This window comes from Salmo trutta, chromosome 16 (assembly GCF_901001165.1).
Source record: "Salmo trutta chromosome 16, fSalTru1.1, whole genome shotgun sequence".
NCBI classification, from domain to species: domain Eukaryota; kingdom Metazoa; phylum Chordata; class Actinopteri; order Salmoniformes; family Salmonidae; genus Salmo; species Salmo trutta.
The window spans coordinates 11,200,164-11,226,188 of record NC_042972.1 but is presented as its reverse complement, the minus strand read 5'-3'; the positions used below and the strand labels follow the sequence as shown (position 1 = coordinate 11,226,188).

Genomic DNA, 26,025 nt, shown 5'->3' with positions numbered 1-26,025 from the left:
AATTGAGACTACATGTACATTTCAGTCATTTAGCAGACACTCTTATGCAGAGCGACTAGGGTTAAGTGCCTTGCTCATCAACAGATTTTTCACCAAGCCGGCTCAGGGATTTGAACCAATGACCTTTCGGTTACTGGCCCAATGCGCTTAATCGCTAGACTACCTGCCACCCTTAAGCTTTAAACCTGGACAATTTTCTCTCCACCAACAAGAGGGGTGTGAACAGTTTGTGTCATGTACAATACTTGTGCCCATAGAAATAGACATGGGGTGCCGGGAGATGTTCCCCAATGCTGGAAGGGGGGCCTGAGTGAAAAAGTTTGGGAACCCCTTCTCTGCATGTGTTAGGTAGACTTTCTCCTCACAGATTTATGCTTCCAGTTTTAAGACTAAACCCCTGTATACAATCAGTAGACAAATAAAACAGAGGTCTACTGGCCTACTGCATAAACTGGTTTGGTTGAATCATGCTCCCATTTAGTTGCTTTCAAAATTAAATTGGGTAATTGGATTTTGCACAATAACTGCTGCACCGATTTTAGTCCTTCACCAGTCTTCCTGAAACCTAGATAATTAGCTATCATTAGTATGGTATTAAGACTTTACAATGGCTTGGGAAGTCAACTTGTAACACAATTGTTAGACAGTAAAGCTTATTTCCTGCAATTCTATACATTTTGCAATTTGTCCGTTGGACTGCCAGATGGTGAAACGTGAGTCCAATGGTAGCGAGCTTTATACCAAATCAGCCGACGCTTGGCATTGCGATCTTAGGCTTGTGTGCGGCTGCTCGGGCTATGGAAACCCATTTCAGGAAGCAACTGGGGAACAGCTCTTGTGCTGACATTGCTTCCAGAGGAAGTTTGGAACTCGGTAGTGAGTATTGCAACGAAGGAGAGATTATTTTTACACGCTACATGCTTCAGCACTTGACGGTCCAGTTCTGTGAGCTTCTGTGGCCTGCCACTTCACGGCTTAGCCGTTGCTGCTCCTAGACGTTTCCACTTCACAATAACAGCACTTATAGTTGCCAGGGCAGCTCAAGCAGGGCAGAAATTTGAGAAACTGAATTGTTGGAAAGGTGGCATTCTAGTATGGTGCCATGTTTAAAGTCACTAAGCTCTTCAGTAAGGCCATTCTACTGCCAATGTTTGTCTCTGGAGATTGCATGGCAATTTTATACACCTGTCAGCAACGGGTGTGGCTGAAATAGCCAAATCCACTCATTTGAAGGGGTGTCCACATACTTTTGTATATATAGTACCAGTCATTCAAGGATTTTTCTTTATTTGTACTATTTTCTACATCGTAGAATAATAGTGAAGACATCAAAACAATGAAATAACACATATGGCATCATGTAGTAACCAAAAAAGTGTTAATCAAATAAAAATATATTTGAGATTCTTCAAAGTAGCTACCCTTTGTCTTGATGACAGCTTTGCACACTCTTGGCATTCTCTCAACCAGCTTCATGAGGTATTCACCTGGAATGCATTTCAATTAACGGGTGTGCCTTGTTAAAAGTTAATTAGAGGAATTTATTTCCTTCTTAATGTGTTTGAGCCAATCAGTTGTGTTGTGACAAGGTAGGGGTGGTATACAGAAGATAACCCTATTTGGTAAAAGACAAAGTCCATATTATGGCAAGAACAGCTCAAATAAGGAAAAAGGAACGACAGTCCATCATTACTTTAAGACATGAAGGTCAGTAAATACGGAACATTTCAAGAACTTTCAAAGTTTCTTCAAGTGCAGTCGCAAAAACCATCAAGTGCTATGATGAAACAGTCTCTCATGAGGACTGCCACAGGAAAGGAAGACCCAGAGTTACCACTGCTGCAGAGGATAAGTCCATTCGAGTTAACTGCACCTCAGATTGCAGCCCAAGAGTTCAAGTAACAGACACATCTCAACATCAACTGTTCAGAGGAGACTGCGGGAATAAAATTGCTGCAAAGATACCACCACTAAAGGACACCAATAAGAATAAGAGACTTGCTTGGGCCAAGAAACACGAGCAATGGACATTAGACCGGTGGAACTCTGTCGTTTGGTCTGATAAGTACAAATTTGAGATTTTTGGTTCCAACCGCTGTGTCATTGTGAAACACAGAGTCGGTGAACGGATGATCTACGCATGTGTGGTTCCCACCGTGAAGCATGGAGGAGGAGGTGTGATGGTGTGGGGGGGCTTTGCTGGTGACACTGTGATTTACTTACAATTCAAGGCACACCTAACCAGCATTCTGCAGCGTTACACTATCCCATGGGTTTGCGCTTAGTGGGACTATCATTTGTTTTTCAACAGGACAATGACCCAAAACAGACCTCCAGGCTGTGTAAGGGCTATTTGACCAAGAAGGAGAGTGATGGAGTGCTGCATCAGATGACCTGTCCTCCACAATCACCGACATCAACCCAATTGAGATGGTATGGGATGAGTTGGACCACAGAGTGAAGGATAAACCGCCAACAAGTGCTCAGCATATGTGGGAACTCCTTCAAGACTGTTGGAATAGCATTCCTCATGAAGCTGGTTGAGAGAATGCCAAGAGTGTGCAACGCTGTCATCAAGGCAAAGGGTGGCTACTTTGAAGAGTCTCAAATAAAATATAGTTTGATTTGTTTAACACTTTTTTTGTTACTACATGATTCCATATGTGTCATTTCATAGTTTTGATGTCTTCACTATTATTCTACATGTAGAAAATAGTAAAAATAAAGAAAAAAACCTTTAATGAGTAGGTGTGTCCAAACTTTTGACTGGTACACACACACACACACATATATACACACATATACGTATATATTTGTGTATACTCACATACAAATATTGGGAGATGGGGGCCTGCCCCGTCCCCAGCCAACCCCTCAGGCGCGCCCCAGAGTTTGGGAACCACTGACAGAGTACCAAAAATCATTAAAGACACAAAAACCTTTCTAAAATTCATTGACTTCAGGGAAAAGGTATATGCCACACACACACACACACACACACACTTGATTGAATTCACCCTCGGGAAGTGATAAATGAGCAATGAAAATAGAATTAGCAGAACTGTCATCTGTATGCTAAATGTTTACACTGAACCAGCCCCTATGATAAACAATGTATGACCATTATTGATCTGTTCTGAATGGTTTTACTATGAACTGAACATGATTTATTGCATTTCTTCTCAGTCTATAGAATATTGCCTACATGCGGTAAGAGTGAACTGCTAGAACGATTAATGATCAACGTGGCTAAATGTAATACCATCAACAGATCTTTAGAAACGAAGGTTTTATTCATTTCTAGCTTTAGGGGGAGGGGTTTGTATGGTAATGGTTTGTATTGAATTGCCATACACCTGTCTGGCATCCAGACAGTCTCAGTAAGATGAATGCACACTCATGGAGTCTCAGCCAGTAGTGTATGCTTGTCTTGCTGCAAGGGTTAGCTGCTGTGACTCAACATTCAATGACACCATAGCTCCAAGACAAATGCACAATATTCCAACTAATCATTCATGTGCAACAAACAATGTTCCATAATAATAGCGTGTAAATGATTGATGTGATTGGGTTGGTTATTTGCTAGTTAAAAAGCCACTTCATTATAATTAAAAAATATATATTTAAATATGTTGTCTGTCATGTCCGTCATTTGAATTAACTTAAAAACAAAAAAACATAAAACATCTAGAAAATGGCATTTCGATTGACATTTTGCGCACTGCACCTGTGGCTAGATAGCAATTATTTCTATTAGGCTGTTGTTTGGCAAATGGAAAATTGTTGACCTGCGGTCATTTAAAATTCATGTCACACACATCTGTTCACAGACACTATGGTGGCACCCAGCAACCAGCCAGGCGTTCACATGATGCCCAGCATAGGATACTATACAGTAGAAGCGCACATCTTACCTTGCACGACCACTACCTCCGTATTGAAAGACACCTCTTTGTTTGAAGAGCTCGGAGTGGGTTCATCTCCCTCGAACAGTTGGTTCACCTCGCCCTGGATGTCTGACACGTTACGGCCGCTGTCGCTCTTGGAAAAGGCGGTCACGGTAAACCTCTGGCTCATGGTGTCTCCGGTGGTACCTCACAACCGTGAAACAAGCGGCGAGTCTCCTGCCTTGGCGGCGCCCCGGTGGAGGAATTCACCGAGGATGCAGATGGAGACGCAGATAGAAGCTCCTGACAGCTGTTGAGAAGGCTGTACACCGACCCAAGTGATTGTCCTCGGTATCATTGACTAGATCTCTATCCGCAACAAGTTTCCCTCTGTCTTGTCTTTGGAAACTGCGGCGTTTTGTTCGTTGATATGAGATATTGAATGACGAGAATAAGCTATCACTTCAACCAGTGTCTGGAAACGTTTGTGCGCCTGGGTCCTAAAGCCGGTGTAATATTGGTAAATAGATAGTATAGAAAGCCATACCTTTTACCATGAAAGACAATGTGTGCATTGTGCATTAACCCCATAATTTAAGTAATGCCACTTTTATAGTTATCTCCCTTATTGCCTATAAGTCACTTAATTTCTTATGTAAAGACATGAGAGGTGGTAATGAAGTATCCAATTTCTTGATAGCCTATGCAGCGTTTGAAATAAGAATGTTTCTACACTGAACAAAAATATAAATGTGAAGTATTGGTCAAATATTTCATGAGCAGAAATAAAAGATCCCAGAAATGTTCAATAAGCACCAAAAGCTTATTTCTCTCAAATGTTGTGCTAAAATGTGTTTACTTTCCTGTTAGTGAGCATTTCGCCTTGTCAAGATAAAATCCATCTACCTGACAGGTGTGGCATATCAAGAAGCTGATTAAACAACATGATCATTACACAGGTGCGTCTTGTGTTGGGTACAATAAAATGAGCAGTTTTGTCACACAACACAATGCCACAAGCTTTGTGAGAGCATGCAATTGGCATATTGACTGCAGGAATGTCCACCAGAGCTGTTGCCAGAGAATGTAATGTTCATTTCTCTACCATAAGCCGCCTCCAACATTGTTTTAGAGAATTTGGAAGTACGTCCAATCGGCCTCATAAACGCAGACCATGTGTAACCACGCCAGCCCAGGACATCCACATCCGGCTTCTTCACCTGCAGGATCTTCTGAGACCAGCCACCCGGACAGCTGATGAAACTGTGGGTTTGCACAACCAAAGCAGTTCTGAACAAATTGTCAGAAACAGTCTCAGGGAAGCTCATCTGTGTACTCGTCGTCCTCACCATCAACTTCAGTGGGAAAATGCTCACCTTCGATGGCCGCTGGAGAAGTGTGATCTTCACGGATGAAGCCCGGTTTCAACTATATTGGGTAGATGGCAGACAACTTGTATGGCGTCTTGTGGGCGAGCGGTTTGCTGATAACAACGTTGTGAACAGAGTGCCCCATGGTGGCGGTATCGCAGGCATAAGCTATGGACAACGAATACAATTGCATTTTATCGATGGCAATTTCAACGCACAAAGATAACGTGACGAGATCCTGAGGTCTATTGTCGTGCCATTCATCCACCGCCATCACCTCATGTTTCATCATGATGATGCACGGCCCTATGTCGCTAGGATCTGTACACAATTCCTGGAAGCTAAAAATATCCCATTTCTTCCACGGCCTGCATACTCAGCTGACATGTCACCCATTGGTCACGTTTGGGATGCTCTGGATCAACATGTACAACAGCGTATTCCAGTTCCCGCCAATATCCAGCAACTTCGTACAGACATAGAAGAGGAGTAGGGCAACATTCCACAGGCTACAATCAGCAGCCTGATCAACTCTATAGGAAGGAGATATGTCACACTGCATGAGGCAAATGGTGGTCACACCAGATACTTACTGGTTTTCTGATCCATGCCCCTACCTTTTTTAAAGGCATGTGACCAACAGATGCATATCTGTAATCCCAGTTATGTTGTCACGTGTGCTCCTTCTCCGTCCTCTAGGTCACCAGGCTGCTCGTTATGGCGCACACCTGTCACCATCGTTATGCACGTCATCAGACTCGCCTGGACTCCATCACCTCCTTGATTACCTTCCCTATATATGTCACTCCCTTTGGTTCCTTCCCCAGGCGTTATTGTTTCTGAGTCATGGCTGTGCGTTGTTCGAGTTTCTTGGTTTGTATTATGTTACGTTTATTTATTAAAACACTCACTCCCTGAACTTGCTTCCTGACTCTCAGCGCACTTGTTACACTTGTGAAATCCATAGATTAGGGGCTAATGAATTCATTCAAATTGACTGATTTCCTTATATGATCTGTAACTCAGTAAAATCTCTGAAATTGTGTTTATTTTTGTTCAGTGTATTTTCATAAAATACCAGTGGAGGAAAAAGTACTGACTTGTCATACTTGAGTAAAAGAAAAGATACCTTAATAGAAAATGACTCAAGTAAAAGTCACCCAGTTAAATTCTACTTGAGTAAAAGTCTAAAAGTATTTGGTTTTAAATATACTTAAGTATCAAAAGTAAATGTAATTGCTAAAATACACTTAAGTATCAAAAGTATGAATAATAAAACTTTCCTTATATTAAGCAAACCAGACACCACAATTGTCTTGTTTTTTTTAAATTTACGGATAGCCAGAGGCACACTCCAACACAGACATCATTTACAAACAAAGCATTTGTGTCTAGTGAGTCTGCCAGATAAGAGGCAGTAGGGATGACGAGGGATGTTCTCTTGATAAGTGTGTGAATTGAACCGTTTTCTGTCCTGCTAAGCATTCAAAATGTAACAAGTACTTTTGGGTGTCAGGGAAAATATATGGAGTAAAAAGTACATTATTTTCTTTAGGAATGTGGTGAAGTAAAAGTTGTCAAAAATATAAATAGTAAAGTACAGATACCCCCAAAAACTACTTATGTAGTACTTTAAAGTATTTTTTACTTAAGTAATTTACACCACTGTGAAATAGAAACCCATTTTAGGAAATGAGTGAAGTAAATGAGAAGGCAAGTCACATTTGATGGGTAAGGCCCAGGATCCCTGATATTCACATTTCTGGTAGACTACAATGCACAGCCTATACACAGTGGTGGAAAAAGTACCCAATTGTCATACTTGAGTAAAAGTAAAGATACCTTAGCATAAAATGACTCAAGTAAAAGTGAAAGTCACCCAATAAAATACTACTTGAGTAAAAGTCTAAAAGTATTTCATTTTAAATGTACTTAAGTATCAAAATTAAATGTAATTTCAAAAATATACCTAAGTATCAAAAGTAAAATTAAAAGTATAAATCATTTCAAATTCCTTATATTAGGCAAACCAGATGGCACAATTTTATTGTTTTTTGAATTTATGGATGGTCAGGGGTGCACTCCAACATTCAGACATCATTTACAAATGAAGCATTTGTGTTTAGTGAGTCTGCCAGATCAGAGGCAGAGGATGACCAGGGATGTTCTCTTGATAAGTGCTGAATTGGACCATTTTCATGTCCTGCTAAGCATTCAAAATTTAACGAGTACTTTTGGGTGTCAGGGAAAATGTAAGGAGTAAAAAGTACATTATTTTATTTAGGAATGTACTGAAGTAAAAGTAAAAGTAATCCAAAATATAAATAATAAAGTAAAGTACAGATACCCCAAAAAACGACTTAAGTAGTACTTTAAAGTGGTTTTACTTAGGTACTTTACACCACTGCCTATACATACCAATATAATAGTAGTAATAATAATATAGTATTATTAATATAAGCATGTATATTAAATCATTGTATTATTATTATTATTGTTAAGGTAGTTTAGTCTGCCTTCGACCTACTCATTACCATAACTATAGAATAATGACTTTACCACAATGGAATCACATGACTGAGTTTGAGGGAAGGCCATGGGTACGGCAACGTTTGTGTTGAAAGGTTGTTGGACTAGCGTGGAGCCTATCTTTTATGCAAGTTATGTTTGTATTCTCAAAATCTTTATTGTAACGTTAATGTAGCCTACTCTGGAATATTTTGTAGCATTTTATTTTAACTTGAATTTGAGTTTGAAGCAGATTGACTGGGTCAATTTTTTGAGTTTGAAGCAGATTGACTGGGTCAATTTGCAGTGTGGACTTTGCACGGACATAAACGAAGTTGTGTAACGTTTCGTTATTGAAAAATGACTTTTTCCAGAGCCTACGCCTTTTGACGTTACGTTATATCCTTTCTGCAGCTGTTGAATATAGCCTATATTTAATCCCTAGTCACAAGGCTGGAATTGGAACAGAAGGCTGGAAGTGCACAGACAACCTGAAAAAGTAAGGGTGTTTTATTGTGAGTGACGTCTGTTTTGAGCAGTGAGTTTAGACAGCTAGGCCTACATCAGACATGTTCATTATGCTGATCATGTACCCTCAAATGGAGACGTTCATGGTCAGCCGTTGCCAAGTATCTCAACTCCATCAGGATTTCATCCACGGAGTTGAGCGCAGACTATAGAGCTTTCAAATGAACCTCGGAATCGTTCGAGTCACTATGCAGTCAGTACTTCACATCCGTGTAGCCATGTTTGTCCTCTGTTGTTGCGTGCCTTTTGTTTCCTGAACCCGATCAGTTTTAATAAAACGTTAATCAGATACAACCACCGACTGTTTCCTTGTTCAGGCACATGCACATTCCTGAGCTGCCATTTTAGAGACAGCAATTAGTAACATTTGGTGGTTGTATTTGACTAACGTAAGGTTTTATAAAAATATATGGATTTCTGCAAACAAAGAAAGGCACACAAGAGCAGAGGACAAACATAGGTACATGGTAAAGGTTTAAGAATTGACATGTTGAAGTATCGGCAGCATAGCAACTCGAAGGAGTCAGATGTTCATTTGAAAAGCTGTATTCTGCACTCAACTCCGTGGATGAAGTCATTGTGAAGTTGAGGTACTTGGCAAGATCAGCCCTGACCTACTAGTGGGTCGATATGACATTGGTAGTACACGTCTGAAATACATGTAGTGGCCTAGTGGATATGACATTGATATTACATATTGTAATAACGAGCCTAACATGCAAAATATATTTGAATGATGGTGACTTTGTAGTCAATTACCCTTTCAGCATTATACATTGTATGTTGTTTAGTAACAGTAAATACATTTAGAAGAAGACACCAGATAAATATATAGGTTACACTGAACACACCAGATACAGTGCCTTGCGAAAGTATTCGGCCCCCTTGAACTTTTCAACCTTTTGCCACATTTCAGGCTTCAAACATAAAGATATAAAACTGTAATTTTTTGTGAAGAATCAACAACAAGTGGGACACAATTATGAAGTGGAACGAAATTTATTGGATATTTCAAACTTTTTTAACAAATAAAAAACTTAACAATTGTCCGTGCAAAATTATTCAGCCCCTTTACTTTCAGTGCAGCAAACTCTCTCCAGAAGTTCAGTGAGGATCTCTGAATGATCCAATGTTGACCTAAATGACTAATGATGATAAATAGAATCCACCTGTGTGTAATCAAGTCTCCGTATAAATGCACCTGCTCTGTGATAGTCTCAGAGGTCCGTTTAAAGCGCAGAGAGCATCATGAAGAACAAGGAACACACCAGGCAGGTCCGAGATACTGTTGTGGAGAAGTTTAAAGCCGGATTTGGATACAAAAAGATTTCCCAAGCTTTAAACATCCCAAGGAGCACTGTGCAAGCGATAATATTGAAATGGAAGGAGTATCAGACCACTGCAAATCTACGAAGACCCGGCCGTCCCTCTAAACTTTCAGCTCATACAAGGAGAAGACTGATCAGAGATGCAGCCAAGAAGCCCATGATCACTCTGGATGAACTGCAGAGATCTACAGCTGAGGTGGGAGACTCTGTCCATAGGACAACAATCAATCGTATACTGCACAAATCTGGCCTTTATGGAAGAGTGGCAAGAAGAAAGTCATTTCTTAAAGATATCCATAAAAAGTGTCGTTTAAAGTTTGCCACTAGCCACCTGGGAGACACACCAAACATGTGGAAGAAGGTGCTCTGGTCAGATGAAACCAAAATCGAACTTTTTGGCAACAATGCAAAACGTTATGTTTGGCGTAAAAGCAACACAGCTCATCACCCTGAACACACCATCCCCACTGTCAAACATGGTGGTGGCAGCATCATGGTTTGGGCCTGCTTTTCTTCAGCAGGGGCAGGGAAGATGGTTAAAATTGATGGGAAGATGGATGGAGCCAAATACAGGACCATTCTGGAAGAAAACCTGATGGAGTCTGCAAAAGACCTGAGACTGGGACGGAGATTTGTCATCCAACAAGACAATGATCCAAAACATAAAGCAACATCTACAATGGAATGGTTCACAAATAAACATATCCAGGTGTTAGAATGGCCAAGTCAAAGTCCAGACCTGAATCCAATCGAGAATCTGTGGAAAGAACTGAAAACTGCTGTTCACTAACGCTCTCCATCCAACCTCACTGAGCTTGAGCTGTTTTGCAAGGAGGAATGGGCAAAAATTTCAGTCTCTCGATGTGCAAAACTGATAGAGACATGCCCCAAGTGACTTACAGCTGTAATCGCAGCAAAAGGTGGCGCTACAAAGTATTAACTTAAGGGGGCTGAATAATTTTGCACGCCCAATTTTTCAGTTTTTTATTTGTTAAAAAAGTTTGAAATATCCAATAAATTTCGTTCCACTTCATTATTTTGTCCCACTTGTTGTTGATTCTTCACAAAAAATTACAGTTTTATATCTTTATGTTTGAAGCCTGAAATGTGGCAAAAGGTCGAAAAGTTCAAGGGGGCCGAATACTTTCGCAAGGCACTGTAGATAGATAGATAGATAGATAGATAGATAGATAGATAGATAGATAGATAGATAGATAGATAGATAGATAGATAGATAGATAGATTACACTGAGAACTGTATTGTTTGGAGAATTTCAATCTACCCACAACTTTTGTTAGTGTTTTTATTTCCATACATTTTCATTGAATTCATTCAATATAGTATAGTACTAAAGTATAGTATGGTATAATACTGTGGAACATTCCACAGTTTGTAACTACACCTTATGGGGATGTCTAATCATATGATATATTTCCTCCCAATAGTGCACTTGGTGGTCCGTCGATACAGGCCCTCCGACAAGGATGCTGTGTTAACCCTGTTCTGTGATGGCATCTTGGAGCACATCAACCCTTCCTTCTTCAACGCCATTAGCAACCCTGTCAATGTGGGCGTCACCCTATTCCTTTCTGTGGCTGGGTACATGCTGGGAGGTGGGTCTACTCTCTGGGCCTTGCTGTTGGCTGGATCCTGGGTAGGTCTGGTCTACTACTGCTGCAGCCAACTGTACGCCAGTTACGTCAGAGAGAGGCTGCGCACGGACATGCAGGACATTCCAGGATGCTACCTGAGCCACCCCGACAACTGCTTCTGGGTGGCTGAGACTGAGGTCATCGGCAGGGCTGAGATTTTAGCTATGGTGGCCGTGGTGGGCAGGAGAGACGGGGAGATGTGCGGTGAACTATTCAGGATGATTGTATCATCGAAGTGTCGTCGGACAGGGCTCGGTTCCAGGATGACCCAGACCGTTATTGACTTTTGTAAAGAGCGAGGATTCTCTAAGGTCGTCCTGGAAACCAGTTCCATCCAGACTTCTGCAGTGGCCCTGTATAAGAAACTGGGCTTCTCGCACATCCTGTCACACACCAAGACGTACTCTCCTGAATGGATGACAATTATATCCCGAGTCACCATTCTAAAGATGGAAAAAGTCATATAGGCCTTCCCATGATATGGTATAGTAAGTGTTAAGATGTGCAACTTTTTGGTTCTGAAGCACAGATTAGATATCTTTGAGACAAGAATTTGATGCAATACCGTAGGCCTATATTAGTAACTAGATCGAATAAGCAAAGTTATAAATATAAAATGGTATAATGTAGCCTATTGAAATATTTTTGAAAAATATGTATTTTCCCCATTCAGTTTCACACTCGTGAGTCGCGACTCCCGCAACACATTCTCATGGAGGGGGGTTGGGAAACTGCTCTCTCATTGCCACCACCAGCTAAAGAGTTTTCTCCCTATTTATCTTCCCTATGACCCATGGCTCTCCAAACCTGTTCCTTTAGGTTTTCACTCCAACCCCAGTTATAACTAACCTGATTAGGGTTTATCAATCAGCTAATTATTAGAATCGGGTGCACTAGATTAGGGTTGGTGTGAAAATCTACAGGACCTAGGTAGTTCTCCAGGAACAGAATTGGAGAGCCCTATATATATATATATACTATGACCTATATATACTATATATGACCTATATGTACTATATATACTATATGATCAATATGTAATATATATACTATATGACCAATATGTACTATATGACCTATATATATAATATGACCTATATATACTATACATATATATACCATATTACCAGTATGTACTATATACAGTGCATTTGGAATGTATTCAGACTTCTTCACTTTTTCCACATTTTGTTATGTTACAGCCTTATTCTAAAATGTTTTTTTTCCTCGTCAATCTACACAAAATACCGCATAATGACAAAGCAAAAACAGGTTTTTAGAAATTGTTGAAATATTATATTTCCATAAGTATTCAGACCATTTACTCAGTACTTTGTTGAAGCACCTTTGGTAGCGATTTCAGCCTCGAGTCTTCTTGGTTATGATGCTACAAGCTTGGCATACCTGTATGTGAGTTTCTCCCATTCTTCTCTGCAGATCCTCTCAAGCGCTGTCAGGTTGGATGGGGAGCGTCGCTGCACAACTATTTTCAGGTCTCTCCAGAGATGTTCGATCGGGTTCAAATCAGAGATCTGGCTGGGCCACTCAAGGACATTCAGAGACTTGTCCCGAAGCCACTCCTGTGTTGTCTTGGCTGTGTGCTTAGGGTCATTGTCCTGTTGGAAGGTGAACCTTTTCTCCAGTCTGAGGTCCTGAGCGCTCTGAAACAGGTTTTCATCAAAGATCTCTCTGTACTTTGCTCCGTTCATCTTTCCCTCGATCATGACTAGTCTCCCAGTCCCTGCCGCTGAAAAACATCCCCACAGCATGATGCTGCCACCACCATGCTTCACCGTAGGGATGGTGCCAGGTTTCCTCCAGATGTGACACTTGGCATTCAGGCCAAAGAGTTCAATCTTGGTTTCATCAGACCAGAGAATCTTGTTTTTCATGGTTTGAGAGTCCTTTAGGTGCCTTTTGGCAAACTCCAAGCAGGCTGTCATGTGCCTTTTACTTAGGAGTGGATTCTGTCTGGCCACTCTACCATAAATGCCTGATTGGTAGAGTGCTGCAGAGTCCTTCTGGAATGTTTTCCCCATCTCGACCGAGGAACTCTGAGTGACCATCGGGTTCTTGGCCACCGCCTTGACCAAGGCCCTTCTCCCCCGATTGCTCAGTTTGGTGAGGCGACCAGCTCTGGGAAGAGTCTTGGTGGTTCCAAACTTCTTCCATTTAATAATGAGTAAGGCCAGTGTTCTAGGGGACCTTCAATGCTGCAGAATTGTTTTGGTAACCTTCCCCAGATCTATGCCTCGACACAATCCTGTCTCAGAGGTCTAGGTTTTTGCTCTGACATGCACTGTCAACTGTGGGACCTTATATAGGCAGGTGTGTGCCTTTCCAAATCATGTCCAATCAATTGAATTTACCACAAGTGGACTCCAATCAAGTTGTAGAAACATCGTCTGAAGGATGATCAATGGAAACAGGATGCACCTGAGCTCTATTTCGAGTCTCATATTAAATGGTCTGAAAACTTTCGTAAATAAGGTATTTCAGTTTTTTAGTTTTAATATATTTGCAAAAATGTCTAAAAACCTGTTTTCACTATGTCATTATGGGGTATTGTGTGTAGATTGATGAGGAACGGAGCAAAGTACAGAGAGATCCTTGATGAAAACCTGTTACAGAATGTTCAGGACCTTAGACTGGGGGCGAAGGTTCACCTTCCAACAGGACAACAACCCTAAGCACACAGCCAAGAGAATCACAGGAGTGGCTTCGGGACAAGTCTCTGAATGTCATTAAATGTCCTCCCCATCCAAAATGATAGAGCTTGAGAGGATCTGCAGAGAAGAATGGGAGAAACTCCCCAAATATAGCTGTGCCAAGCTTGTAGCATCATACCTCAGAAGGCTCAAGGCTGTCATCTCTGCCGAAGGTGCTTCAACAAAGTACTGAGTAAATGTGATATTTCATTTATTGATTTCAAATACATTTTTATACATTTGCCAACATTTATAAAAACCTGTTGATGTGTAGATTGATGAGGGGAATTTTTTTTTTTAATCCATTCTAGAATAAGGCTGAAATGTAACACAATGTGGAAAAAGTCAAGGGGTCTGAATACTTTTCGAATGCACTGTTTACTCTCAGAATAGCCTCAATTTGTTGGGGACATGGACTCTACAAGGTGTCTAAAGCGGTCCACAGGGATGCTGGCCCATGTTGACTCCAACGCTTCCCACAGTTGTGTCAAGTTGGCTATATGTCCTTTGGGTGGTGGACCATTCTTGATAAACACAGGAAACTGTTGAGTTTGAAAAACCCATCAGCGTTGCAGTTCTTGACACAGTTAAACCGGTGTACATACAAACACGCTTACATTTTTTGTCTTGCCCATTCACCCTCTGAATGGCACACATACTGAATGGCACACATACAATCCATGCCTCAATTATCTCAAGGCTTAAAAATCCTCCTTAATTCCTGCAGTCAAATGACCTAGTGACTCATGGGTGGAATGATATGAATATTTTTCATAATTTCATAATTAAACATTTGAAGTGTTTCTATGTCAAACGATTTGGTTAAATTTCAGTCTTCTGTGATGTATAGAAAGTGTAATATTTGGCTGCAAACAGAAAATGTAATACATTTCAACTATGTCTTCATGGTACAGGTGTATTTTTTTAAGTCCATAACCATGTGTGTGAGGTGTATACTTTGGTTTCAAAGTAGATTTGTTTAAGATTACCAAGAAACACTGTGTTCCTGATTTAGCCCATTGCAGTAAAAAATGTACCTGTCTCCTCCCCTTCATCTACACTGTTTGAAGTGGATTTAAAAGGTGAAATCAATATGGGATCGTAACTTTCACCTGGAAGAGCAGATGTTCCTAATGTTTTGTACACTCAGTGTATATTAATATCACGTTAGTCTTCATACCTCTCCCCTGTCAGATCCATTGTTTCTCTTTGGACAGTTTGTGTAGTGGCGCAGCGTTCTAAGACACTGCATCTCAGTGCAAGAGGTGTCACTAGAGTCCCTGGTTCGATTCCAAGCTGTATCACATCCAGCTGTGATTGGGAGTCCCATAGGGTGGAACACAATTGGCCCAGCGTCGTCCGGGGTTTGGCTGGGGTCATTGTAAATAACTCTTTTTCTTAACTGACTTGCCTAGTTAAATAAAGGTTAAATGTAAAACATTTAAATAGTATGTTGTCAATCGTGTGCCTGAAGCCGAGGCCAGCCAGATCACAATCTTGGTTTTAATGTTTTGTCATCATCATCATTCACCAAAGAAGCCTAATTGAATCTTAAATCACAGAAAATGTGTGTTTTCTTGCTGTTGTTGGCAAGACTAGTCGTTAATTGAAACATGAAGTTTGAGGTACCCACCATAAATTTAAGCTTGAATGTATTGTTTGTCTAATAGTGAGACGTCCAGATTTTTGCTCTCTGTTCGGCACTAACAGATTTTGGTGTATTACGAAGACTCACGGAGGGGTACTCAGTTTTCTCTGCTCTATATATAGTAGGCATTCATTGACGCATATGGCAAACAATGGGAACTAATGGCTAGTCGTTATAATCATTTTTAATAACTAATTTATTAACTTTCATAAATTCAACAGTAAGGTACAAGTAACTGACAAAATAAAGGAAACACCAAGTGTCTTATAGGACGTTGGGCAACCACGAGCTGCAAGAACAGCTTCAATGCACCTTGGCATTGATTCTACAAGTGTACACCATTCTTCCACGGCGAATTTGGTGTTTTGTTTATGGTGGTGGAAAATGCTGTCTCATGCCCTGCAGAATCTCCCATAATAGTTCAATTGAGTTGAGATCTGGTGACTGAGACACACACACACTTTAAACCCCCTGTGCTCCTCTGAGACCCCTCTTTCAAAGTCCCTGAGATTTCTTCATATAGCCATGGTAACTAAAATAATGGGCAACTGGGCATTTTATCACATGACCATAAGCATGATGGGATGTTAATTGCTTAATTAACTCAGGAACCACACCTGTGTGGAAGCACCTGCTTTCAATATACTTTTTATCCCTTAATTACTCAAGTGTTGCCTTTATTTTGGCAGTTACCTGTACTATTAAAAGCAAAAACGAATATTCACACAAACTATCAAAATGCAAAAAGCAGACTCAAATGAACTCATAGTTTTACCTAAAAATATACTGAAGGATTCCAGTACATAAATATATAGTCCTTGGTGTTTACGTAATTCCTTCATATCTGAACATTGTTTCAAAAAACAACAATGACTATCGAACTGATATACAGTGAATATATTTAATCTGATTTCAAATGGGACCGTCAGAATCAGCAGTATCAGCACAGAGACCAAGGTATTGTAGACTCTCTGGTTCTCCTCTCCGTGCCTGTCTTCCTCTCATCCTAAATGGGTATGGAACACATTTTAAGAGTCATTCGATTGAAGGTCCATGGGCAAAAAAACAAGACAATGGAAGTGATAAGGCACAGACTGCTGACACTTAATGTTTAATACACATGGATATGCAGTAGGTGGCAGAGTTCTATCTCATTTCACAAGCGTCTCAAGAGTATGAGTGCTGATCAGGAATCAGCCCCCCCTGTCCATAATCTGATTTAATTTTCAAAACATTTAACAGTCAAAACTGATCCAAGGTCAGCACTCCTGTGCAGTATATACTCTGAGACACATTTTGAGTATGGGCCTATGCAGGGTCGTGCTACCACATTTGGGGCACCGACCTCCGATTTATTTTTGTTTGTTGTTGTGGAAATCAGCTAATCAGCATTTCACCACATTTTGCTATGGTGTAGAGAGAAAACTAGTTTTATAATGCTGTTCTACACATTTTGTCATGGTGCAGAGAGAAAACTGTGCAGTTTTATAATGCTACTCTACACATTTTGTCATGAGGCTAAGAGAAAATGTTGCCGTTTTAAAGCTAATTTCCTGCAATTCTACACCTTCCAGGGTTGTGGGCCCCTTGGAGGTCGGGGCCTGAGTGCTCATTCAATAATAGAGGAGATTTGTCTTGATTGTGTCATGCTTGACTACATTATTATGGGGAGATTACAGCAATTAAGCTGGGCAGTGCAGGTTACAGGCACAATAAGACTATGTGAATCAGACCTGGGTCCAAATACTATTTGAAATCATTGCAAATACTTCAGCTGTGCTTGATTGAGTTTGCCTTGATTGAGTTTGCAAACCCCGCCCACCTGGCACTCCAGGCAGATTTAAGCAAATGCTGAAAGTATTTCAAAGACTTCAAATAGCATTTGAACCCAGGTGTGATGTGAAAGTGGTTAACATACACAGCATAGCCAGTCCTCTTGCTTCACAGTGGCTAACACCGCCTCATTCACTCTATGATAGAGCAGTTCTCCCTCTGGTGTCTGAAAGGTGAAGAGTCCCTCTCCAGTGTCACACATCCTGGAGAAAATACAGTTTACCATTCATTCTGTGAATGGCCTATGATAAATTCATTTGGTTCAGACTCCCAAATAGTTACTTACACTTTCAAAAAACTATCATAAATAAGCATTAGCAAATATTTATAAGCATTACAATCCACAAGAATTATAAAGCATATAATCACTTATTCACTAAAGATATTATTTTGTGTAATCCAACAGTGTTTCATAATGTTAAATAACACTTTCCCTTGAGGACCTCTGACTGGTCAAAGGGCTGTATCGGTATCAACCATCTTACTTTCACCTATTAAGTCATTTTAGATCAGCTGTTTCAGAGCAGTGGTCACTGGTAATGGAGTAGAGCAGAGTGAAGTCCATTGGAGGTTTGGGCTTTTTCCAAATGATCTCTCCTTCCTCCCAAGTACGCACTAATCACTTCTCTTCAATGATTAGAAATGAAATGACTGGTATAGTAAATATGTCTATTCCCAGTAGCCCATGTCCAAAGAGTCCCAGGACAGGGTATGAACCCTGCATCAATCCTACCCCTAGCAGTATACTGTACACACCTCTTGGTCTATGAGGTCACTTATGTATTTAGATGTATGATGTACGGCTCTGATTCTTAGTCAACATAGAGTATCCAATAGGAAGACAGCTACAAACTATGTTGACTTGGTTATACAGTATATACATTACATTGGTTAATACAATTCTTATCAAGTGGTTTTCTACCCAGATCCTCACCTCCCAGCTTCAAATGTGAACCAGTTTTGACCCCGACCGTAACGGCGAAGTGACCGCAGTGACCAGGATGTGATTTTGAGACCAGGGTTCTGGGTGTCCCACAGCAAGAGAGTGTCACAAGTGATCTGAAGATTACATTCCCCATTGAAATCCATACACTGTGATGGCTTCATGAATACGTGGAACTGCTCTGGAAAAGAGAACACAATACATTGATAAGCCAGAAACAAGGTGCGATCTGTGATATTTATTTTGGTAGCTTAAACTAATTAAATTGAACAATGTTACTTACATTATGTAATTTATAGTTTCAAAATGTGGTTAAATATTTAGAGCTCCTATGAATGTGAGTGCTTTTTTTTCTTTTGGAGGCCCATCCCTCAGCTTTATATCACGCCAAGTGTAGTCGGTTTGTTGTTTTTCAGATGAAAGATTGGGCCTTTAAAGCATGTTGCTCATATTTTTCGACCCATTTATTCAAAGCATTTGATCGTTATAGTAGCTTGTGTCATTGCTGGAATATTATCCGAACGTGGTCTATACCTCTGTGATCTCGATGTCGGTTCATGTTAAATAGGACCGGCTCCTCCAAGGTCAGGTCAGTCATTTTAGTCTCCAGACATTCCATTTGTAGCACTTTGCACCATTCCTTGGCGTCCAACTCTGTTAGGAGTTGTTGAACGAAATGCTTTTACAATGTGTTATACTTGTAAATCATTTGTATTTGTAGTTAGTTGTGTTGACAAAATAAGTTAGTTCAAGTCAACTCAATCCAGTTTAATTCAATACAACATTAAGTTCATGTTTCCCAAACTCACCTGAATCACATGCAAAAGCCTTTAGTGAGTCGTCATTGAAAGTCAGAACCACAGCGTGTTTCTTTTTATCCCGTGGGGGTCTGGCAACACTTCTTATTTTTCTGAGGTCTGTCACCTGAAAGAATATAGGACACAATAATGGCCCTGTTTGTTGCTCCCAAAAGTGCTCTTTAATAATAAAACGTTCATTATATAATAACAACCCTCCAGCCAACACAGTCTTTATCAGGTTGTTGAAACTATAGAATTACCCATATAACTTTTAATAGGATCTCTGTGGTTGAAATGTAGCTATTTCATCTCTACAAAGCCACAAAGCTATATGTCAATTTAAGCTCACAGGAAGCAAACAGTGAGCAAATCTTCTATATACTACTAAATATATATCTCTTCTCATTTTGTTGTCGAGACCCTGTGGTACATTTGAGTGTAATGACTCTCATTTTCACAAATCAACAAAATAACCACAACTCTCGATGTTATTGATAATCACGGGGGAAAAACTAAACAAACCACCACCCCAGTATTTCAGTTTGATTGTTACTTTGTGGTGACATTGGCAGTTAGCCGCCTGTTCATTTGAGAACCTCTCCAATCTCTTGGGCCCTTTACTGGAGTCTCTTCTTAGAACAAGCCACCACCTCCGATAGATCTGGACAAAAGAGGGAATGATCGAGAAATCAGTTCATCCATGTTGAGTCCATTGACTTAGATTAAATTGGTCTGAGGCTGGTTTGAAAGCAGACACTTACCCATAAATGCTTGCTGCGAAAATACACATATCCCTGTTTAACAATGTCATTAAAATACAAATCCATTGCTTGAACCCACCATCAGACCCTCATGCTTGGGGGAAACTGGCACACAGAAGTCCCTTTACTCTCTCTTTATCATGTGTCTCCTCCCGTCTCTGATTTGACAATACAACACAGGGCAACGCAGGAGTATCGCTATAGCCCAATGCTCATGGGACTATTATGGGACTGATCTCCTTCTGTGATGTAGATATTATTGGTGAGGCGGTGGGGGGGGGGGGGGGGCAGACGAGCGAGAGAGAGAGACAGTGAGTCTGAAGTTTATATTCGGTAGGGAGGGATCTAGTCCAAAGAACCAGGATTCTCACAGGACCTCTAATTAGTAGCCTGTCAACCTTGAGACTTAAATATAAACACAAATAAATATATCCTCGTTCAAAACCTGTCTCTGTCTGTTTTCCTATTTAAGTGTATCGAGTTAGATGCAACTCTTCCAACCGTTGCTACGGTACACTCTAGCCTCCTCAATTTCAACTCTGAACCTAGAAGCCAGTTCCACTGGCTTTTATTATTATTATTGTTTTCCCCTAACCCTACCACCCCTCCCCTAATTGGAATAAACTGATGGACAACAACATTTAGGCTTCTACTTCCAGCTTATACATACTATATTCATATTACGGACACAGTATATTTTACGATAGTTATCTTTTGTTTGTTTTTAGTCCGATCCTTCAGCTACCCTCAACCCCTCCCATCTATCTCTGAAGACCATCTCGTTTTGATTTCTATTTGCCATATACAGCTGTGCTGTGATGTTTCACAAAAATTCTGAACCATTCTATTCTCATAGTTTCTACAGATTGTAATTTAAAGAAAAAAACGTTTTCTAAGAGTATTATATTATCGATCGATTAACTTTCAGATCACCCAGCAATGCTATTTGCAGAGTTAACTCCAGGTAAATCTTGCAATTCTTCAGCCATTCCAGATCCTGCGACCAAAAACAAGCTACATTTGGACAGTACCAAAACAAATGATCTAATGATTCTGTCTCTTCGTAGCAAAATCTGCAGAGCTGGGATGGTTGTATCCCCCATATATACAGTAGCAGTCAAAAGTTTGGACACACCTACTCATTTAAGCATCTTCCCTTATTTTTACTATTTTCTACATTGTAGAAAAATTGTGAAGACATCAAAACTATGAAATAGCACATATGGGATCATGTAGTAACCAAAAAAGTGTTAAACAAATCAAAATATATTTGAGATTTGAGATTCTTCAAAGTAGCCACCCTTTGCCTTGATGACAGCTTTGAACACTCTTGGCATTCTCTCAACCAGCTTCATGAGGAATGCTATTCCAATAGTCTTGAAGGAGTTCCCACATATGCTGAGCACTTGTTGGAGGTTTATCCTTCACTCTGTGGTCCAACTCATCCCATACCATCTCAATTGGGTTGATGTCGGTGATTGTGGAGGCCAGGTCATCTGGTGCAGCACTCCATCACTCTCCTTCTTTGTCAAATAGCCCTTACACAGCCTGGAGGTGTGTTTTGGGTCACTGTCCTGTCTAAAAACAAACGATAGTCCCACTAAGCGCAAACCAGATGGGATGGCGTATCACTGCAGAATGCTGTGGTAGCCATGCTGGTTAAGTCTGCCCTGAATTCTAAATAAATTACAGACAGTGTCACCAGCAAAGCTCCCCCACACCATCACTCCTCCATGCTTCACGGTGGGAACCACATATGAAGAGATTTTACATTTACATTTTAGTCATTTAGCAGACGTGCTTATCCAGAGCAACTTACAGTAGTGAATGCATACATTTCTTTTTTGTTTGTACTGCCCCCCCGTGGGAATCAAACCCACAACCCTGGTGTTGCACACACCATGCTGGCGTTGCAAACACCATGCTCTACCAACTGAGCCACAGGGAAGACCATCCTTTCACCTACTCTCCATCTCACAAAGACAGAGATTGGAACCAAAAATCTCAAATTTGTACTTATCAGACCAAAGGACAGATTTCCACCGGTCTAATGTCCATTGCTTGTGTTTCTTTGCCCAAGCAAGTCTATTTTTCTTATTGGTGTCCTTTAGGAGTTGCTTCTTTGCAGCAATTCAACAATGAAGACCAGATTCACGCAGTCTCCTCTGAACAGCTGAGGTTGAGATGTGTCTGCTACTTGGTAACTCTGGGTCTTCCTTTCGAGAGTCCTCATGAGAGCCAGTTTCATCAAAGTGCTTGATGGTTTTTGCGACTGCACTTGAAGAAACATTCAAAGTTCTAAATGTTTGTCTTTTACCAAATAGGGTTAACTTTTGTATACCACCCCTACCTTGTCACAACACAGTTGATATGCTACAACGCATTAAGAAGGAAATAAATTCCACAAATTAGCTTTTAACAAGTCACACCTGTTAATTAAAATGCATTCCAGGTGACTACCTCAGGAAGCTAGTTGAGAGAATGCCAAGAGTGTGCAAAGCAGTCATCAAAGCAAAGGGTGGCTACTTTGAAGAATCTCAAATATAAAATATATTTTAATTTGTTTAACACTTTTTTGTTTACTACATGATTCCATATGTGTTATTTCATAGTTTTGATGTCTTCACTATTATTGTACAATGTAGAAAATAGTAAAAATAAAGAAAAACCCTTGAATGAGTAGGTGTGTCCAAACTTTTGACTGGTACTATATATAAGAATTTTGTATAATCATTTAAATTGAAAAACAGTGTGTCCACTGCCTTTTTTCATTGTTCTCCTCTAATCAGGGACCGATTTAGACCTGGGCCACCAATTCATTATCAGGTAGAACAGAAAAACAGCAGGTTCCAGACCTCATAGGGTAACAGCCTATTCAGCCCTTTCCCAAGCAGGATTACCCCTAATGCAGACTTCGACTATGATCTAATATGTTATCCTTGTTTTGAGCAGGATTACCCCTAATGCAGACTTCGACTATGATCTAATATGTTATCCTTGTTTTGAACAGGATTACCCCTAATGCAGACTTAGACTATGATCTAATATGTTATCCTTGTTTTGAACAGGATAACCCCTAATGCAGACTTCGACTATGATCTAATATGTTATCCTTGTTTTGAACAGGATTACCCCTAATGCAGACTTAGACTATGATCTAATATGTTATCCTTGTTTTGAACAGGATAACCCCTAATGCAGACTTCGACTATGATCTAATATGTTATCCTTGTTTTGAACAGGATTACCCCTAATGCAGACTTCGACTATGATCTAATATGTTATCCTTGTTTTGAACAGGATTACCCCTAATGCAGACTTAGACTATGATCTAATATGTTATCCTTGTTTTGAACAGGATTACCCCTAATGCAGACTTAGACTATGATCTGATATGTTATCCTTGTTTCGAATAGGATTACCCCTAATGCAGACTTAGACTATGATTTAATATGTTATCCTTGTTTTCAACTCACACAGTCATCCATACAATAGTTATCTTCAGACCACATGTCATTCCAACTCTCCAATGAAATGAGAAAATAAACTGTACACATTCCTTTACACATGCTTGGAATTGAATGAGGACTACCAATGCAGTATTACTTACAGTCATTCTAAAAACAGCCCATTATACTCAGGCGTATGTCTATGGGGCGTGAGGCTCACAAAGTCCTATTTAGTAGGCAGGGTCATCAATTGCTAATGCTAATTCAAGACCTGTGGCCTCTTGCTACCACTACTGCCAAGGTCAGCTAACTGTGAGAAACATTTACACACATACCGATGACATGGGCAGTCGTGTGGTGTGTATAAACAGCATTGATACCATGCACTCAACAACTCTTAAAATACAGACTTTTCAGTCTGACTTTAAACAAACTATAACTTATAAAGGCCTTATGAAGCTTCATAGTCCTTTATAAGGCCTACATAAATGCTTCACAAATCATTTATTAGAACAACGATCATACTTTATACTGTATATGGATATATGACATTAAAACTTGAAACTAAGAACAGATAGTTTACATCTGTTAATCAATTATTTGTATGGCATCTACGTAGGCTTTATAAAGGGCTTATGAAGTTTTTATCTAGCTGAAATGTATGCACAATGATGATGGAAACACATAATAGGCTAAATTAATAAAAAACTATTAGTATGTATTAGCAGTTAGTCATGAAGTCATTGGCTCTGTCCAGCTTGTTTTCTAGCCTGCTTCCCAGTAGGCTTTTTGAGTACGCAAGAATAGGAGAGGAGTCGTTGATGGCCTATGCTCCCAAAGGAGCGATGCGCCTAAGCGAGTAAGTAGGAAAGTAAGAATAGGATGTTTTGTAGTATGTGACATTTCTTAACTTTGAGTCAGGATGCCACACTCATTTCTGCTTTTCATCTGGTATGAATTTTCAATATACCTAATTACCACTTTTTGTAAGGAAAACTATTTCACTTTTGTTGTACGTAATTATAGGTCATATTGCATAGAAATATGGAGACACTGGACAGTTCCTTTACTAGAATGTTCTAAAAATAGTATGTAGTATGGTTAATAGATAGTCAATATTTTAGTAAGCAGTAGGCTCAGGGGCGAAAATCTGATATCAACTTTGGAGGGGACAATTACATTACATTTTCTCAAGAGCAATTCCTGAGGGGGACACCAAAAGTAGTGCTGTAACACATAGCCTACATTGTAATATGGTAAATGTATCTTGAGGAACCAAAGAAATAAGGTGTTTGCCGTACTCCTAATTACCGGTACCCAAAACTACACAACTAATCACAACAGCAATACCATTGCCTTTAACAAATCTTAGTTCAGTCACCAGTTTAAGTTGAGAGTGGGGGTATCCATGGCATTTTCCAATTATGTTCCTATTTTACAAGTAAAAAAAATTGAGAACCTTTCATAATGTTGCCAAACAAAGACTCAACAAACTTACCTGAGACTCCCTGTCTCTGCCAGTCTGTCCCTGCATATCTGTCCCCAACTCTGCTGTCTGTGTGCCATCTGTTGCCTGCTCTGCCTAATGACATCATTGTGAAACATTTCCATTAGAATTTTCTTTCTTTCTTATGAACATTTTATCAACTAGTCTTTGAGATATTAGGCTACTAGGGTTCTTACTATGCGTTTTGGTGTATTGAAAAATACTCTGATGTCCGTCTTTTATTTTTCTGCCATTTTTCTACCTGGCTGGCTGGCTGGCTACACACACACACAGTGTGTAGGTTATTTACAGTAGGAGGTGGGCTTCTATCATATTCAATCATTCTATTTGGGCTTCGATCTAAAAGGTAGCTAGCAAATGTGAAACGGATTAAAATGACAAGAGTTGACAGCTGTATGAGTTCACCATTTACACAACATATGCTGCAACCTTTTGTAATTTTAATAGTTTGTTTCATATTGGCTGGCTTCCAACAATAGCTGAATTTGCAAAGCTAGCGAGCACCAATTAAATATATTTAAGACAATGGTAGAAGAGAGTGTAGTTCTGCTCAGTTTGGATTTCAGTTTATCGCTAACCTTATCACAGGGACTTTGAAGCACTAATTTACATCATCTGCATGCTGATTCCATCTTTGACGACGCCACATAAATGGAATAGGTACTAGCTAGTTTAATAGTTAATATTTGCGCGCTAGCTCTGCATATTCAGCTAGTGTGTGTGCGCGATTGACTGGATTAACCTCACGTCAGTTACGTGCATTGAGTGCCTTTCAGACAGTAGATCCGACCTCTCTGTTACCTAGCAAGCTAAGGAACTGGCAGTGGATCAAACCATTGTGAGGCAAAGGGTGGGGGGGTTGCAATCTTTTGAAACTTAAAAACGCGCTATTAAGTGTCTATAATCAGCACAATTGCTTTCATTGCGTATTATTAATATTATTTAAATTACATAGTTATGTTTCAGTGATATATTGGGGGGGACAAATCATATTTTTCCCAGGATGGGGGGGTCGTGTCCCCCCCGTCCCCCCCGCAATTTCCGCCCCTGAGTAGGCTAGTAGAGAATTCAGTCATGGTCATAGTGAAGGATTATTTATCAG

At 40.1% G+C, this 26,025-nt stretch overlaps 3 protein-coding genes across 4 annotated transcripts in view; 1 reads left to right on the top strand and 2 right to left on the bottom strand.

Annotated features, from left to right (window-relative positions):
* Positions 1-4,499, bottom strand: part of slc12a5a (solute carrier family 12 member 5a) — a 283,125-nt gene extending 278,626 nt beyond the window's left edge. The window contains exon 1 of the mRNA XM_029692998.1: positions 3,915-4,499. Coding sequence (XP_029548858.1) covers positions 3,915-4,077 — 163 coding nt within the window. The 5' untranslated portion in view covers positions 4,078-4,499. The remainder of the gene's footprint in view (positions 1-3,914) is intronic.
* Positions 4,500-7,841: 3,342 nt separating this feature from the next.
* Positions 7,842-12,280, top strand: nat8l2 (N-acetyltransferase 8-like 2). Its single transcript, XM_029692997.1, has 2 exons — positions 7,842-8,264; positions 11,068-12,280. Coding segments are annotated over exons 1-2 (675 nt in total). The 5' UTR covers positions 7,842-8,263; the 3' UTR covers positions 11,742-12,280.
* A 4,232-nt stretch (positions 12,281-16,512) lies between these two features.
* On the bottom strand, positions 16,513-24,952 carry LOC115150084 (docking protein 5). Of its 2 annotated transcripts, XM_029692995.1 has the most exons (8): positions 24,915-24,952; positions 19,968-20,209; positions 19,760-19,867; positions 19,216-19,330; positions 18,941-19,060; positions 18,398-18,587; positions 17,549-17,666; positions 16,513-16,636 (listed from the first exon to the last, which is right to left on the bottom strand). In XM_029692995.1, the coding sequence occupies exons 2-8, from the start codon at positions 20,031-20,033 to the stop codon at positions 16,571-16,573; spliced, it is 783 nt and encodes a 260-aa protein (XP_029548855.1). In that variant the 5' UTR covers positions 20,034-20,209; positions 24,915-24,952; the 3' UTR covers positions 16,513-16,570. The 2 variants fall into 2 exon arrangements, with proteins under 2 accessions (XP_029548855.1, XP_029548856.1); XM_029692996.1 differs by lacking the exon at positions 24,915-24,952 and having other exon boundaries at positions 20,047-20,672.
* Positions 24,953-26,025: the final 1,073 nt, after the last annotated feature.